Source organism: Megascapheus bottae, chromosome 25 (assembly GCF_031878675.1).
Source record: "Megascapheus bottae isolate mThoBot1 chromosome 25, mThoBot2.hap1, whole genome shotgun sequence".
NCBI classification, from domain to species: Eukaryota; Metazoa; Chordata; class Mammalia; order Rodentia; family Geomyidae; genus Megascapheus; species Megascapheus bottae.
This window is the reverse complement of record NC_143533.1, coordinates 25,581,006-25,599,615: the sequence shown is the minus strand read 5'-3', so window position 1 is coordinate 25,599,615 and position 18,610 is coordinate 25,581,006. Positions and strand designations below refer to the sequence as shown.

The following is an 18,610-nucleotide window of genomic DNA, read 5'->3' as shown; positions in this document are numbered from 1 at the left end:
TCACCATCACGTCCATCACCATCACGTCCATCACCATCACGTCCATCACCATCACGTCCTCACCATCACGTCCATCACCATCACGTCCTCACCATCATGTCCTCACCATGACTTCCTCACAATCATGTCCTCACCATCATGTCCATCACCATCACGTCCTCACCATCACGTCCTCACCATCACGTCCTCACCATCACGTCCTCACCATCACGTCCTCACCATGACTTCCTCACAATCATGTCCATCACCATCACGTCCTCACCATCACGTCCTCAACATCACGTCATCACCATGACTTCCTCACCATCACGTCCATCACCATCACGTCCTCACCATCACGTCCTCACCATGACTTCCTCACAATCATGTCCATCACCATCACGTCCTCACCATCACGTCCTCAACATCACGTCATCACCATGACTTCCTCACAATCACGTCCATCACCATCACGTCCTCACCATCACGTCCTCACCATGACTTCCTCACAATCATGTCCATCACCATTGGGTCTTCACCATGAGGTACATCACCACATCCTCACCATGACGTCCATCATCATGATGTCCATTACCATCACATCATCACCATGACGTCCATTACCATCACACCCTCACCATGACATCACATCATCACCATCATGTCCATCATGTCATCACCATGACATCATCACGACATCCTCAATATCATGTCATCACCATGACATCATCACGACATCCTTAATATCATGTCGTCACCATGACGTCATCACCCACGGTCAAGGCCATCACTGCGGGTTCTGGTCCAGGGTGGAGCAGGAGGGCCTTCACCCCAAGACACCCATCCACATGGCGTGTCACGTGGTGACCGCCCACAGCCCACCGCTCCCCCCACCCTCCACCTCCTAAAGCTTCCAGAACCTTCCTCAACAGTGCCACCAGCTGATGTCTGCCCAGAGACTGCGGGGACCTTCTCAAGGAGCCCTGGGCCTCCTGCGGCAGGGACCATGGGCAGCACAATAAGCCGCTGGGGAGGCCAAGCACAGCCCGCCCGCCCGAGGCTCTGACCACAAGCCCGCCCCAGGAGGGAGGCGAGCGCCTCGGTCCTGGGCTGTCCAGACGCCCTGGTGCACCCATCAGCGCTGTTCCCTCCTCCATCCCTTCCCTGGATGCAATCAAGCAAACTGTGTCATCACGACTAGAAATGCAGGTTGAGCATCCCTAGCCTAAAATCCAAAACTGGAACTGCTCCACAATCTTTTTTTGTTTTGTTTTGTGGGTCTTGAACTCTGGGCCTGGGCGCTGTCCCTGAGCTCTTCAGCTCAAGGCTACCACCCGACCCTTGAGCCACAGCACCACTTCCCATTTTCTAGAGGTTAAGTGGAAATAAGAATCTCAGGTCCTTTTGTGCCCAGGTTGGCTTTGAACCTTGATCCTCAGATCTCAGCCTCCTGAGTAGCTAGGATTCCAGGCATGGGCCACTCAAGAATCATTTTGAGCACCAAGATGAAAGGTTTAAAATGCTTGCATTGGAGGGGGGAGGAAGATGAGATGTGTAGTTTAATGCTAAGAGTGAATTCTCAGAATAGCTGAGACTTGAAATTAAACATTCTTAACAAAATGGTTTTTGGATTTCACTTCCAATTCCTAGAAGATTACATGAGGAACAGCCAACTGTCCCATCACCTCCTCAACACACAGCCAGTTATAATGAGACAAACACAGTTATTCAATAGTTCTGAGAAAAGATGAATTCCCACCTAATGAGGATAGAAAATAAAACAGCTGTAAAAACTGTCAACTACAAAGAAACATGATGGTACCTGATTGTACAGTGTGTAATGCCATCATGGCTTCCATTACAGTCTCAGGCAAGTCATTTTCTAGAAGTTATCTTTAATGTTTATGTTAAATAAATAACATTTACACACAAGATAAAACTATCAGTTTTTTATCCAAGTAAAATGTAGAGACATTTATCAATGATTCAAATTCTAAAATCAAGCATCTTCATGGGAAAACATCCTAATTTTTAAAAAACAAAATCAGTCTTAATTTCATTTCTCTATTGGATATAACAGACACAAACATACTTGTACAGACTGCCCTTTAAAAGGAGGATCAATGACATCTGCATCGTAATTCAGGACACGGAGCCACTATTCCTGATTCAGGTCAACACATGGCATAGCTATGGAAGAAGGTACCACGCAAAACATGAAGGCACCATACACACAAATTGATCTCTAAGGAGTTTGGTATTCAAGAAAAGTGTTAGAATACCACAATCAGGTAATTCAAGACCTTAAATCTGCAGGGCTAGTCCTCTTTCCCTTCATGGAGGAACACTGGTTAAAAGAAACCTTCTGACTTGAAGGAAAATCAAGCAATAGGCATAACGGCTCCACTCTATCATCCACACAAAATAAAAATCACGCTATTTCCAGAGGTGTTCATTATTTTTGTAAATCTAGCCAGTGATTCAACATAGTAAGGGTAACCTCTCCTTTACAAGACTGCAGGGGAATTCAATTTAAAGACTGCCATCATTAAGAAAAGGCACGTAGAAATGTGAAAATTCAAATTGTTCATACGGTAAAAATTATGTTTCATAAATCTAGCCAGTGATTTAACAGAGTAAAGGGTACCCTCGCCTTTAAAAGACTGCAGGGCAATTCTAAGGCTGCCATCATTTAAAAAAAAAAAAAAGCCATGTACAAATATGAAAATTCAAATTGCTCATATGGTGAAAATTGTTTCAGGGAAAATTTACCAGTTATCCTGAGCTACAAACTACCAGGTAGGTGGCCCTGCAAGTCACTAAGTTTATTTACACTGACGACAAATCCACAGGGCAGTCACAAGTCCACGGGTCTACTTGTTGGTAGGAGTTGAGTCTTTCCAATAGGATTTTTTGGAGATCCTTTGTACCAGACCCTTTCTCTTTCTGATGGTTTCCTAAGGACTTTTGTTTTCATCCCAGGAGAAAAGCCCTTGTTACTTATAGCAGATTTAAACATATCATGGTTGGTCAGATCGTCCAAGGGAACCTTAATTTGGCCGTCATTACAGACTCTAGTGGGCCGAAGAGAAGCATTCACAGACTCTGGCTGTCTCCTTAGTTTTGAAAAAGATCTGGACGGCAGCCCTGTGCTGGACTTTGAAATCCCCTCAACATCGGAGTGTTCGCACAAGGAGGCCCGGTGTCCCTTAGAGCCTGATCTAGTGTATGGGCCAGGGGGCTCCCCGGGGGCCTCTCCGGTGCAGCAGGGCAGAGCGCTGTCACAGCTCACCGACTTGACCAGAGGAGAAGCTGCCTCCAAAGGCATGACCAGCCTCTGCCTAGCAGGCTGCCTGTTGTATTCCAATAGAGAATTAATTCTTCGGACAGACTGGCGGACAGGTGTGCGCTGAAACTTCAGAGGTGACTTTGCTTTTGTTCTATTCGGCTCATTTAAAGACAGCTTATTAAACCACTGTATGTGATCTGAAACCTTTCCAGGCTCTGTCACTTGTCTGTGTTCAGAAGCAGCCTCTTCACAGCCTTCTACCAGTGCATGCTGTTTAGCAAGTCCCACAGGCCGGGGCTTTGATTGGCCTGCCATGCTGCACTCCCCCTGCTGGGAGAAAGAGGGCTTAGCCTCACCAGGGCTGGGAGCTATGCGTGTCTTCTCTTCCCTGGCCTTCTCATTGTCCTTTGGCTTCATTGTCAGACTGTCCCCTGGGGACTGCTGTTCCAGAATCTGCTCATCACTGGGGAGTTGCTGGCTTAAAAGATCTTCTGGTGTATCTGCATGAACCCCATCTTCTGCCCTCATCTGGGCCGAGTCATACTCCGTAGTTGCTTCTCTTCCGAGTGTTTCACTTTGGTGAGGTAAGACATCCCCTTCTGAAGAATGCTTGTCTTCAGCACGACAGTTTTCATACTCTTCTTCTGGCTCTCCCCTCATCGTCGTGGTCATATCATCCACTTTGAGTAGGCTTTTCTCTGGGCTACTCTCTTTTTCTCTGCACGATGTTTCGGTTAGCTCTGCGTCCTCCTCTGTGGTCCCTGATGACTGACTGTGACTGATCAGTGCATGAAGATGACTTCCGGACTCAGAAAATGCTCTCTGGATTTTCACCACAGTCTCTGAGGTGACACTGGTTTCCTCCCCGTGGAGGGCACTGCTCAGGGGCCAGTCCTGTGGAGGGGAAGGACTGAGTTCACACGAGGGAGCAGGTGACTTTTCAACTGTGATACTGGGCTCCAAAGAAAAGTTCTCCACCTCAAGATTTCCCATGATTGGAGAAGCTTCATTTGCATCCATTTCTTGAAAACTCAAATTGCTACTGGGTCCTGTCCAAGACATCCGGTAACTCGTTCCATCCACTTGCTCTGGAGTTAGTAAGTTTTCCTCAGACTTGCTGATCTTTTTAGGACCTAAAATGAAGTAGTTTAGTGCTTTGATTTTTATTTATTTATTTTTGTCAGCTGTGGAGATTGAACTCTGGGCCTGGGCGCTGTCCCTGAGCTCTTCAGCTCAAGGCTACCGCTCTACCCCATGAGCCACAGCGCCACGTCCTGTTTTCTGACAGTTAATTGGAGATAAGAATCTCTCGGCCTTTAGTGCCCAGGCTGGCTCTGAACTTAGATCCTCAGACCTGAGCCTCCTGAGTAGCAGGATGACAAGTGTGGGCCGGCAGTACCAGGCCAGCTTAGTGCTTTTCATATTTTATATATCTGACCTAATTTTGAAAATCTATCCACACATGGCAAGTTAAGAGTACTAAACATTCACTTTGGAAAATTAAAGATGTATTAAGATATAACTTAATATAAAAATACCAAACGTCTTTTTTTTCTTTTTCCTTTTTTTAATGCCAGTCCTGGGACTGAACTCAGGGTCTGAGCACTGTCCCTGAGCCACAGCACCACTTCTGGCTTTTTTTTTTTATGTATGTGGTACCGAGGAATCGAATCTAGGTCTTGGTGCATGCTGGACAAGCACTCTACCACTTGGCCTGCCCCCCCGCAAGCATCTTTATATTTACATTTATAAGCATTCTCCAATTGTTGATAGAAAAATACTCTGCCAGTTCAACTTTTTCCCTATTAAGCATGAACTTTAACTTCTAAAAACAGCAAATTACTTAATACATTTTTTTATCATTAAAGAAGCAACTAAAGCAGGATTTGGGGTAAAATTCTAATGTATCATATACAAAGGTACCTGTCTTTGGTAATCTTTCACCAATATCTGGGCTAAAAAGTAGACCTGTTTTTACAGATTCAATCCTAGGTTTTAAACTTTGTTGATTTGCAAGTCGCCGACCAACATGTTCAGATCTGTTGACACCAGAACACCCACTCTGTGCAGCAAAGAAAAATTGAAAATATTTTAAGTAATTCTAGTTAATGCAAAAGATTTAGAGCAAATTAAATTTGGTGGGTTTTGACATCAATAGCTGTCATAAAAACATCTAATTGGGAAAATAGAGTAAACACAAATATTTCCATGTATTTTGAGATGTAACCTAAAAACACCTTGCATATTTAGTTAAAAGAAGTGTTTGAGGACAATTTCACCATGCAACTTAGGGAGGCCCATGTTTTGGACTTCAGGGGCTGGTCATTTGGAAATTTAGTCCTAAATGTTCTCAATTATATTATTATTATTATTATTATTATTATTATTATTATTATTATTATTATGCATTCATGCTGGCTGAACTCAGGACCTGAGAGCTGTCCAGATCAGTGTACTACCATTTAAGCCACAGCTCTGTTATCTGGCTTTTTGGTGGTTAATACTGGAGATAAAGGTCTCACATTCTCCTGCCTGGGTTGGCTTTGAACTGTGATTCACAGATCTCAGTTTCTTGAGTAGTTAAGATTACAGGCATGAGTCACCAATGTCACAATATTTTATTGTTTTAAAAATTATTTTCCTCTCCTTTCTTTTCTGTCTTTTCTTTATAGAATGTTCTATGATGTTGGATATTTTGATCTCATCTTCTAATGTGCTTACCTTTCTGTCCTTTCTGGTTTTAATAAAAGCATATGTTATTTAAAAAAGAAAAAAAAAAGTGCTGTTTCTGCCAGGGCCACAGACAGTGGTATGATTTTCACCCTGGAGGAAGAGCTTCAGGTGGAAGCAGAAGGCAATGGTGGTAAGAGGCAAGGGAAGGACAGCAGAGGACCAAGTGTCTCCCCAGCTATGCTGCAAGCTGCTAGCGGGTCAGATCCATAAGCCCGCTACTTTGAACTGTTCTGGACTCATGGGCAACCTAGACAAAAGCAGTTACAATGTAGTTCTGGGAGAGGGGTGTGGGTGAACAGCTGCAGCTGGGGTGGAAGGAGAGCTGGAAGTAACCAATGACCACTTAGGAGTAACCAGTCTACAGCGTTACACTAACAGCACAGGCTATGCTAAGGGAGCTAGGAGGGATAACACTTACTGCATCGCGGCTACTTTTCCCCAGACTAAATTTCAAACGAAGAGATCTTCGAACTTTTTCCTTACGATTGAATTTAGGAGAGAAGCAGCCTGCTTTTCCAGATTCTACCCTAAAAAGAGTGGAAAAATGTCAGTGTATGTAAGTATATTATACAATGGAATTTGACGAAGTCCATAGCAAGTTATACTGCTGCTGATAACTGAGGGATCTTTTTCAGTACTGGGGTTTGAACTCGGGGCTTCACAATTGCTAAGGCAGATGCCCCACTACTTGACCACACCTTCAGCACACAGTTTTTAGGTCAGTCATGGGGCTTGAGCTCAGGGCTTAGCCACTATCTCTGAGCTCTTTTGCACAAGGCTAGTGCTCTTTGAACAACAGCTCCACTTCTGGTTTTCTAGCTGTTAACTGGAGGTACGAGTTTTGCAGATTTTACTGCCATGGCTGGCTTTCAACTGTGATCCTCAGATCTCGGCCTCCTGGATAGCCAGGATTATAAACATGAGCTACCAGTGCCTGGCCAGCACAACGTTTTTCTCTTAAACCAAATAATGAACATATTATGTTTGCATATAAAACGGTTTATCAGATAAGTGATAGTCACTTATGGACCAGCTTTTAAAAGTTAACAGGAAAATTTTAAATTACATCAACAATATGACAAATACAAGCAAGCAAATGGACTCAAAACTAGAATTTTTTTCCTAGTTGATATATGAAAGGTACTAGATTAGTAAGAACATAAAGACCAAAAGAGTATTTTTAAATGAAGATTCAACATCTAATCACAAATCCTGTTCCAGAATGACTTCAACGTGAAAGTGTGTATCTATCATCAGACACACGGGCAGTGAATACATTACCTGCAAAGTCTTTTGTTTGCGATTCTTTTACTCCTTCTCAACACATCTGTACTGATCATACTGTTGCCACTCATGGCTACAGGAGAGAAGGAACTCTGAGATGACCCCTCTGGGCTTGTATCAAAGTGAACTATAAAAAATAACCACATATATTACCATACTACGGCAACTGGATTTAAAAGCATGAAATCACAATTTCTGGTTGAGGACTGAGGTCAAATAGCACTCAACTAAAGAACAGAAGTTCACTATTAGTATTTACAACTCCATTTCTTTGGGTTGTTTTTTTTTTGGTGGGTCATGGGGCTTGAACTCTGGACCCGAGCACTGTCCCTGAGCTCTTCAGCTCAAGCCCACCGCCCTGCCCTTGAGCCAAGCCCCACTCCCCCTTTTCTAGAGGTTCATTGGAGATAAGAGTCTCAGGTCCTTTTGTGCCCAGGCTGGCTTTGAATCTTGATCCTCAGACCTCAGCCTCCTGAGTAGCGAGGATGACAGGCGTGGGCCATGGTCACCCAGCTACATCGTCATTTCTTGAATTCTGTTTGCTACCTGATACTGGTGTAGAACTGCTACTGAAGAGATTGCTCGGCAACAACTCAAAGTTAAAACTGTGCTTGATGGACTTCCTTTTCTTACTTGAGCAGACATGAGAAGAATCTACTGGCAATTTACGCTTAGCATTTGGTGTAAAAATCACTGGTGAAACAGAGAGCTGACCTGAAAACAAAGAAAAACCAATTGCTGTTTCTCACAGACTTGATAAAATACAAGCGCTTTTCTCAATTATAAAGCTTACTCAGAGATAACAAAAATGCAGGAGATGTATTTCCACAGTCAAATACATCCTATGACTAAATTTTCTGCAATTATTTAAGATTAAAAACACGAACATTAGGAAGATGTTGAAGCCAAGACGGATAGGTTTTGCTTCTCTCATCAGAGACTTAACAGTTCATTTCTTTACTACAGAAAAAAAGAGGTCTTGTCTGATAGCCTGAGAGGCACAGGATAAAACAGAATGTATAACAGTAAATTCCTGATTCTGAAACAAAAGGAGGCTATTTTTACAAGTTCAACATCCAAATTACATCCAACCTGAAAAATCATGATTAAGAAAATTTTAAATGTTCATGACTAAAGATAATGATAAAAAATAAAAAATATGACAAAAGACTACCATAAGAATATTACATTTTAGTTTCAATTAAACCAATGTAATTAGCAATGTCACAATACAGTATATACACACTACAATACTTCCATGGGAAATATTAGACTTCAATTAAACTAAGTCAGCTAGTTACTGTAATTATTTTTTATAAATTACTATAGTGGTTTTTGAATTAGATATGCATAACACATACCAGTTCTATCCTGTTGAGGTGTAATAGAAGGTGTTCTGCTGTATTTAAGTTTATTGAGGGCTCCATTAACAAAATCTGAAATGCAAGGTGCATATAATCACACAGGTAATTAAAATATAACCTTTACCTTTCAATGCTATCAATAGTTTTTTAACCTCTAGACAACTTAAGACGTTTTTCTGTGTATATGCTGGTCCTAGAGCTTGGACTGTGGGCCTGGGCGCTGTCCCTAAGCTTTTGTGCTCAAGGCTAGCGCTCTGCACTTGAGCCATAGATTCAGAAGCAACTTTTTGGTGGTTGCTTGGATAAGAGTCTCAAACTTCCCTGGTTTTGAACCCAGATCCTCACATTTCCGCCTTCTGAGTACAGGCATTATAGGTGTGCGCCACAGGCGCCATCTTAATATGAGAATCTTTTCACATGCCTCTATTTTTTCTAACTATGCCATGAGCATCAAGAGACACACAAACGGCCATGCTTATCTTTATTTAAGGACCAGCTATAGAATAGCAAACCTATGTATCTCCCTAAAACGCGGCAGTCATGTATGTACCTCCAACACTTTGTCTGCGTTTCCTCTTGCATTCACCAGGAGTTTCACATTCACCGTCTTCAAAACCTTCCAGTAATGGAGCAGCACACAGACCATCAATTCCCAACATAGCTGGCAGCTTATCCAGAATGAAGTCCGGCACACGCCCTGAATCAAAATGGTCGTAAGACAACTATTACCCCTCAGCATTCCCCTTAAAGTGTGCAAACAGTAAGATGCCAACAAGCTACATGCAAAGCTGTGGCTCAAGTGTAGAGCACTAGCCTTGAGCACAAAAGCTGAGGGACAGCGCCCAGGCCCACAGTTCAAGCCCTGGGACCAGCATATACACAGAAAAATGTCTTAAGCTGTCTAGAGGTTAAAGACTATATGCTTCATGGTTCATTTGCAGCTGGGACTTCCCTCACTGTAGTAAGTCCCTCTGCTCAGCAGGGCAGCTACATCTTACCAATGTCAGGCGCACAGTCAATCAGAGTCTGCACCACTGCAGCTTGCAGTCGCAGCTTTTTTTCCGTGTTGGCAGACATCTTCTCCTGTCCTTCATTTGTCTGAAGAAGATTTGGTGCAAATATCACGGCAAGGTTGCCGCTATCCATCTTATTCTCATGGGCTCTTCAAGGAACAAGGGTTTATTAGGTGGAGAGAAAAGCTAAAACAACACTATCTGGCGCATTATAAAGCCATCTTTATCAGTTACATACATGCCACAGTAATGGATCCCTTCCTCTGTTCATTCACCCAACAACAACCCTAGCGCTGAAGCTCAGCGGTAGCACCTGCCGACAATGCACAGCCCAGCTTTGAGCTCCAGCACCATGGAACAAAACAGCAAAAAATGTAAGCACCACACACACAGGGCCTCTCTACACTTCACGATGCCCACCAAAACCATGCCAATCCAAGTTCAGACAAAGTGAACTTCACCAGACGTTCAAAGTCACACACAGAAAACTGCAATCACATGAAGGCAGCAAGGGGCTGGGAGTGTGGCCTAGTGGTAGAGTGCCGGCCTCGCATGCATGAAGACCTCAGTACCACATACACAAGAAAAGCTGCAAGTGGTGTTGAGGCTCAAGTGGTAGAGCTCTAGCCTTGAGAAAGCCAAGGACAGTGCTCAGGCTCTGAGGTCAAGCCCAGGACTGGCAAAAAAAAAAAAAAAAAAAAAAAAGGCAGCAAGTGGCAGCAAGTGTATATTCAAAACAAGTGGGCTCACTAATAACAAAAACATAAAAAGCAAAACACAGTGACCAGGAGCCATTCAAAAAAGACATTCATTTCTTTCTTTCTTTTTTTTAAGGTCATGGGGCCTGAATTTGGTCTGGGCACTGTCCCTGAGCTCTACAGCTCAAGGCTACCGCCCTACCCCTGGGTCTGGATGTTGTCCCTGAGCTCTTAACTCAAGGATACTACCCAACCCTTGAGCCAAGCCCCACTTCCCGTTTCCTAGAGGTTAAATGGAGATAAGAGTCTCAGATCCTTTTGTGTCCTGGCTGGCTTTGAACCTTGATCCTCAGATCTCAGCCTCCTGAGGAGCTAGGATGACAGGCGTGAGCCACTGGGCCTGGCTAATTTCTTTCTTAAATTAATAAATAAAATATACAGGTTATAGTTCTTATATATAGTAGGAAATACTTCCTTAGAAAATTATCCATTCCAAATAAATTTCATTTATACAATGAATTATTTCATATAGCAGTACATCTCTAGGCAGTTGAAAAATTAAACTCTCTTTCCCAAGACTTTTAATTACCACCTACCTAAGAGAAACATTCCTGAGAAAGTTAAAAAAGTATCTTAGGATGTCCACTGTATGATCAGTCATAAGACAGGACAGCAACAATGTAGCTCGACTCTTCTCTTCTCTTCCTAACTGTTGAGCTCTGAAAAGTGCTTCATGCAAATCAGCTGGGAGAATGGGCTCTGGAAGTTCTCTAAAAAACTGCTTAAGAAGCCCTGCAATATCACAAGGAAGTGCAGAAGACAGGCTGCTTTGATCACCATGGTCCACTTTGCTCTGAAATAAATGTGATAACTGTGAGCATGCCTCAGGCACGTTCTTATAAAGTAACCGTTATCATTGGCAATTATTAACAAGCTTTCTATCATAAGCTTCTCACTTAGTTGTACATGCATTACTCTTTTGTAAAAGGCTAAAACAGACATTTTTAATACAAACTTTATAGGGTAAGAAGAATGAATTTTTTTTTTTTGGCCAGTCCTGGGCTTGAGCTCAGGGCCTGAGCACTGTCCTTGGACTTTCTCAAGGCTAGAGCTCCACCACTGGAGCCTCAGCACCACTTCCGGCTTTTTTCTATGTATGTGGTACCGAGGAATTGAACCCGGGTCTTCATGCATGCTAGGCAAGCACTCGACCACTAGGCCAAACTCCCAGCCCAAGAAGAATGAATTTTAAAAGTTCTCTGTAAGCTTTGACAGCAGTATATAAATGGTGTACAATTTCTTCTGGGGGGAAAAAAAATAAAATTCTTCTGCCAGGAATAAAAGTGACTTGAAAATTCATTGTCTATTAATTGTAGTTCTAACTATCTGTCATCAAGGACCCAATCAGAAAATGGTACGAGGTGATCCAGGGTAGGCTTACCTTTAGTGCCTTCAGACGAACAACAGATCCTGACTTCCTAAACAGTCCTTCCGTGTGCATGTGTGCTTCCAAAGATGTGCAGGCATCCACGAGGAAGCTGCAAGAGAAACCTCTGCCTGTGGGCCTTCAGGAAGGCCCCCTAACACTGCGATGGGCCTCACGCTGCTTCTACTCCCTGTTCTATCTCCTGACACAGCACAAGGCTGTCTATGGCCTCCCCGTCACAGTATCTCACTGGCCTCCAATCACATACTCACTCTTACAACTCAAATGACACCATTCCAGGGTCAGCCTGGACTCAATGTCCCAGAGCCATGGTTAACTCATTGTCCATACGATCTCCGACCCATCATTTGACCAAGTCTCCCTGCCAACTCCCTAACCGCTTCTTTTCAGGCTCCTCTATGGCTTCTCTGTACCAGACATCTACAGGGCAGGCTGACCTTATAGAGCACACACACTTCTAAATAGCTACATTTTCCCCAAACAATGTTTTCCTCACCTCAGAAAAAGGGGCTACCCCCCCCCAGGCCTTATAATCTTGCTCACGCTCAGGGGTACATACTCTTTTTTTTTTAAATTCTAAACAATAACTTCAACCAATATTAGCTTTAAAGACATACATTTAACAGCTTGTACCAAAAAAAAAAATGTATAATGTATGTTAGGTAAAAACAAATGCTATAGGGGGTGGGGGTGTGGCCTAGTCATAGAATGCTTGCCTAGCATGCACAAAGCCCTGGGTTCAAATCCTCAGTACCATATACACAGAAAAAACCAAAAGTGGTACAGTGGCTCATGCAGTAGTGCACTATTCTTGAGAAAGCTCAAGGGCAGTGCCCAGGCCCTGAGTTCAGGCTCCAGGACTGGGGGGGGGTGTGGAATAATATATTGATGCATAATAGCTGAATTTCACGACAAGCTTGCACACACAAATAGTTGGGGTCTGTTTTTTGTTCCAGCCCTGGGGCTTGAACTCAGAGCCTGAGCACTATCTCTGAGCTATTTTGCTCAAGGCTAGTACTCTACTAGCTAGTACTTAAGCTACAGCTCCTCTACTGGCGTCTAGGTGATTAACTGGAGATAAGAGTCTCACAAACTTCCTGTTAACCATGATTCTCAAATCTCAGCCTACTGAATAGCTAGGACTACAGGCGTGAGCTACCAACAACTAGCCATTTTTTTAAGTCATGAAATGATAATAAAGATTGAGTCAACCCTAGTTTTAAGATTCCTAGTTTTGTGATTCCTAATGTTGAAATTAATACAGGTTGGTTTCCATTATGGGAAAGTTAAGCCTTTTTTTAGTTTATATAAAAAATAAAACAGGGGTCAGGAGTTTGGCCTAGTGATAGAGGGCTTGTCTAGCATTCATGAAGACCAGGGTTCGATTCCTCCATACTGTATCCATAGAAAAGCCAAAAGTGGTGCTGTGGCTTAAGCCACCAGGCAATGGCCTTGAGAAAGCCCAAGGACAATGCTCAGGCCCTGAGTTCAAGCCCACGGACTGGCAAAAAAAAAAAAAGCAAAACAGTAGCCAGGGCCAGGAGGCTTGGATCTGGGGACAGCTGTTCAAAGTTAGCCCAGGCAGGAAAGTCGGTGAGACTCACCTCCAAGCAAGTACCAAACGCCAGACGCGGAGCTGTGGTTCTAGCTGGAGCAAAACACACCAGGGACAGTACCCAGGACTGAGCTCAAAAACAAAACAAATAAAACATTGATTTCTGGGACTAGGAGTGTGGCCTAGTGGTAGAGTGCTCGCCTAGCATGCTTCAAGCCCTGGGTTTGATTCCTCAGTACCACATACACAGAAAAGGCCAGAAATGGCACTGTGGCTCATGGGTACTACAGTGCTAGCCTTGAGCAAAAGCAGCTCAGGGACACTACCTAGACCCAGAGTTCGAGCCCCAGGAATGAGGGGAAAAAACTGATTTCTAACATTTACTTGTTACTAGAAACTAAAATTCAAATCCTGGAAAGGAGCACAAATTATATACTGCAATGATGTAAAAGTTCTAATTTGCATTTTTACATTAGCTAATGTTAATACAGTAATTTGCTAGTTTGGAACATGTGTTAGTCCACAAACTACTTATTTCTAAGTCCCCTGAAGCCAGGCTGCTTACCTTGGAATGTTTCCATATTCCGGTACAGCAGAATGGGGCAGTACTTGAACAGGAACTCCAAATGTTTTACCCTGAAAGGACAAACTCGGAATTGTATGAAAAGTAGGCATCAACTGTCCACTCTAGAATTAGAAATAAAGGAACTCAGAGACTCATTCTTGCTGAGTGCTCCACCACTTGTGCCATGCTCCTTACATCGTACTTTTCCTTTCAGTATGTCTTCGGGATTCGTTCTTACATCAGCTTTGGACCATCAACCCTGGCCTCCTGAGAGCTGTGACATGAATCGTGCACGACCTTACCCAAGCATTCAGTCACGACTATATAATCTAATACTACATTTTGAATTTTATGTACTGTTTAAAAAGCAAGATTTGTTTTCTTTATTTTTTAAGCTTTCTAGCACTTTCCACTTAGAAAAGTCCATGAGACTAATCTCCAATTAACCACAATAATAATAACACTAATAATAATTTTTTTTTTAATGCCAGAAGTAAAGCTGTGGCTCAGGTGGCAAAGCACTATCCCTGAGCAAAAAAGACCCGGGACAGTGTCCAGGCCCCAAGTTGAAGCCCCAGGACCAGCACCAAAAAAAACAGACCCTCAAGAATTACTGTCAGCTGGGCTGGGAGTTTGGCCCAGTGACAGAGTGCTTGCCTAGCATGCACAAAGACGAGAGTTCAGTTCCTCAGTACCACATGACATAGAAAAAGCTGGAAATGGTGCTGTGGCTCAGGTGGTAGAGCTCTATCCTTGAGAAAGCCCAAGGACAGTGCTCAGGCCCTGCGTTCAAGTCCCAGAACTGGCAGCAAAAAAAAAAAAAAAAATTACTATCAGCTAATCAGCTAACAAACACCAGGAAGCCATTTCCAGTCAGGCACCTGTGGCTCACTCTTATAATAATCCTAACTACTCAGGAGGATTTGTGGTTTAGTCAGCACAGGAGAAAATTCCATGAGACTACATCTCCAAAATAATCAGCAAAAATCAGGGATAGAGATAACACATGTGGTAGGGGTGCCAGTCAAGCAAACAAGCCCAGTAAGTATAAGATCTTAAATTCAAACTCAAGTACTACCAAAAATAAAATAAAGCCATCTTCAAATTACCTATCCTGTTAGGTAAGTCACACACTCAGAACAGCATAATCACCGATATTCCCCCATTAGACTATAAACACTAATAGAATTAGTGTTCGTAGCTCAATTTATATAGTAGAACCATCAATAAGGATGCAGACAACTGATGAGCATTACATGTAACTGCTGTTACATGTGACAGGCCTGATTTTTAAAAATCCCCTATAAAACCCAAGGAAAGATAACAAATACCATTTTATACTTGTGGTGATAGGACCTTATGCACACTAGCCAATCGCTCGCCCCCTGAGCTACATCCCCAATGCTTAAATATCACTTTATAGGAAAGGACCCTGAAGCTTTGTGAAACTGAGAAAGCAATTGAGGCTTGCAAATTAAATGGAGCTGGGGACCAATGGCTCATGTCTGTAATCCTAGCTACTTAGGAGGCTGAGATCTGAGGATAGAGGTTCAAAGCTAGCTCCAGGCACTGAAGAACCTGACACTTGTATCTCCAAGAAAACGGGAAGTGGGGCTGTGACTCAAAGGGTAGGGCGGTAGCCTTGAGCTGAAGAGCTCAGGGACAGCGCCCAGGCCCAGAGTTTAAGCCCCATAACTCCTCCCCCACACACCAAAAAAAAAGGAGTGTCAGTAAATGTGCAAGGGAACTAAAGAGACACTTATAAAAAGAAGAGGTTAAAATGCCCCCCCCCAAAAAAGAAAAAGAAAATATTCATCATTCATGGTCATAAAGAAAATGCAAATAAAAACAACCCAAAGGTATCACCTTACCCCAATTAGAATGGCTAATATTCTGAACTCAAACAATGACAAATGCAGACAAGGTTGTGGAGAAAGAGGAACCCTACTGTACTGTTGGTGAGAACGTAAACTAGTACAGCCACTCTGGAAGGCAATTTGGAGGTTCCTCAAAAAAAAAACAAAAACAAACCAAAAGCCTGCCGTGGTGGTTTATGCCAGTAATCCTAGCTACTTTGGAGGCTGAGATCTGAGGATCATGATTCAAAGCCAGCTGGGGCACAAAAGGACCTGAGACTCTTATCTCTAATTAATCCCTAGAAAATGGGAAGTGGAGCTTGTCTCAAGGGTAGGGTGGTAGCCTTCAGCTGAAGAGCTCAGGGACAGTACCCAGGCCAGGGGTAGGGCAGTAGCCTTAAGCTGAAGACTTTAGGGACAGGGCCCAGGCCGAGTTCAAAAAACACACAAAAAACTAAAAACAGACCTTCCCTGCGATCCTGCCATACCACTCCAGGGTATCTACCCTGAGCATCATAACCCAGGATATGATAAGGACACCTGCTCAGCCATGTTCACCTCTGCACTATTCACAATAGCCAGGCGATGGAAACAACCCAGATGCCCCACTATAGATGAATGGATACAAAAAATGTGGTAAAAACGTACAACGGAATTCTACATAGCCAACAGACAAAATAATGGCATTTGCTGGAAAACAGATGAAACTAGAGCAAACCATGTTGAGTAAGAGCAAAGGAACAAAAGGCACATGGTCTCCTTGATATGTGGATATTAGATCCAAACAATAGAAGAGTGATGCCTCAATATTTGGGTACCTAAGGTTATGGACATGGTCTTGGAGATATAAACATAACTACATAGACATAAAAATCTACGATGAGATATGCACTCTATAGACATAATGTATGTTATATAGATTGATATGTATCTATGACATACAAACCCTCAGCTTAATTTTAATTATGTTCTAAAATCTATGTGCCAGTGATTGCATATAGAAATTCCCTTCTTCAGTTCTTGTTAAACATGACATTCATTTGAAAATGATGTAAAAATCAGTGTTACTAAAATCTTTCAAAAAAAAAAAAAAAGGATTGTTGGGCCAGGCCAGGAGTATGGTCTAGTGGTACAATGCTTGCCTAGAATGTACAAAGTCCTGGGTTCCATCCCGCTGTACCACATACACACAGAAAAGCCGGGAGTGGCACTGTGGCTCAAGTGGCAGAGCACTAGCCTTGAGCAAAGTGTCCAAGGGCAGTGGCCAGGCGCTGCGCTCATGCCCCAGGACGGGGGGGAACCGCGTCTCAGCTACGTGTGGAGCTGGTAGCAGAGGACCAGCCTCCCAAGGCCCCAGGGCTCACCTCCAGCACTGCCCGGGGAGTGGGCAGCCCCACACCTAAGCTCAACACAGTCAGCAGGCTGGCCTTCTCCAACAACTGAGCGTCGTGCTTGACTGGTGCATGTGGAAACAAGTCCCCCTGGTCTCCTGCAAACCAGGTGGGGCAGAGCTTGGTTCCCTCTGCTCACAGGGCTTGCTCAGCAGGGCCGAGCACGCCGGAGGCTGTGTTCCTTCCAGCCCAGGCACTGGCACCTTTGGGACCTCTATCACAGGACGCCTTATCACCGCCAAGCAATGCTGCTGGCGGGAGGGGGCCAGGAAGCCAGCCCTCATCTGGTCCACGACCTGGGGAGTGCTGAGACCCGAGGGTCCCGCAGCTCTGAGGGCAACTAAAAACATCAGAGCCTTCCGAACATCCCCGCGGGCCCGGCCCCGAGCTTACCGCCGCCTCGCGCCTCCGGCGGTCCCCCGGCCCGCGGCCGCCCTTGACCTTGATGCCGTAGGTAGCCCGGAGCTGCTGCAGCACCGCCAGCCTCACCAGCCTCGGGTCCCACATCCTGGACGCGTCGCCCCTCTCCCGAGCCGGTGCTGGGTCCTGCCGCGCCGCCGCCACCGGCCTCCCGCGAGCCACAGCCGCCTCGCTCTCCGACCTGCTCCCTCCCGGCCTGCTCTCCTCCCGCCCTCCCTTCCGGCCTCCTTTCCTCTCCTCCCGTCTGGACCTCCCTTCCGGCCTCCTCTCCTCCCTCCCTTCCGGCCTCCTCTCCTCTCCTCCCGTCTGGACCTCCCTTCCGGCCTCCTCTCCTCTCCTCCCGTCTGGACCTCCCTTCTTTCCGGCCTCCTTTCCTCTCTTCCGGCCTCCTCTCCTCTCCTCCCTCTCTTCCGGCCTCCTTTCCTCTCCTCCTCTCCTCCCGTCTGGACCTCCCTTCCGGCCTCCTGTCCTCTCCTCCCTCCCTCCCGGCCTCCTCTCCTCTCCTCCCTCTCTTCCGGCCGCTCCTCCCGTCTGCCCCGCGGTGACCGCGGCCGCCGCCCTCGGCCCTCACCACTCCCCACCGCCCCCGGCCATCCCCTCCCCGCAGCCTCCCCGCGCCCCGCACCCCCGGCCCGGCCGCCGGTCCAGCCGGCCGCTCGGCCCCTTCCCAGCCCCGGCCCCGCCCGGGCTGGTGGCCGCCGTCACCCCGTTTTACAGGCCGCGGCCCGCGCAGCCCGGGGGCGCACCGGGGCCCGGCGATCCAGCTCCCCCGCGGACCCCCGGCCGCCCCGGCCCGGCTCCCCCGCGGACCCCCGGCCGCCCCGGCCCGGCTCCCCCGCGGACCCCCGCCGCCCCGGCCCGGCTCCCCCGCGGACCCCCGGCCGCCCCGGCCCGGCTCCCCCGCGGACCCCCGCCGCCCCGGCCCGGCTCCCCCGCGGACCCCCGGCCGCCCCGGCCCGGCTCCCCCGCGGACCCCCGCCGCCCCGGCCCGGCTCCCCCGCGGACCTCCAGTCGCC

At 45.7% G+C, this 18,610-nt stretch overlaps 1 protein-coding gene across 1 annotated transcript; it reads right to left on the bottom strand.

Annotated features, from left to right (window-relative positions):
• Positions 1-2,685: 2,685 nt before the first annotated feature.
• On the bottom strand, positions 2,686-17,794 carry Arhgap11a (Rho GTPase activating protein 11A). Its single transcript, XM_090318648.1, has 12 exons — positions 17,568-17,794; positions 13,928-13,998; positions 11,802-11,898; positions 10,957-11,213; positions 9,648-9,811; positions 9,200-9,346; positions 8,647-8,721; positions 7,832-7,999; positions 7,283-7,412; positions 6,420-6,528; positions 5,192-5,330; positions 2,686-4,401 (listed from the first exon to the last, which is right to left on the bottom strand). The coding sequence occupies exons 1-12, from the start codon at positions 17,679-17,681 to the stop codon at positions 2,837-2,839; spliced, it is 3,036 nt and encodes a 1,011-aa protein (XP_090174774.1). The 5' UTR covers positions 17,682-17,794; the 3' UTR covers positions 2,686-2,836.
• Positions 17,795-18,610: the final 816 nt, after the last annotated feature.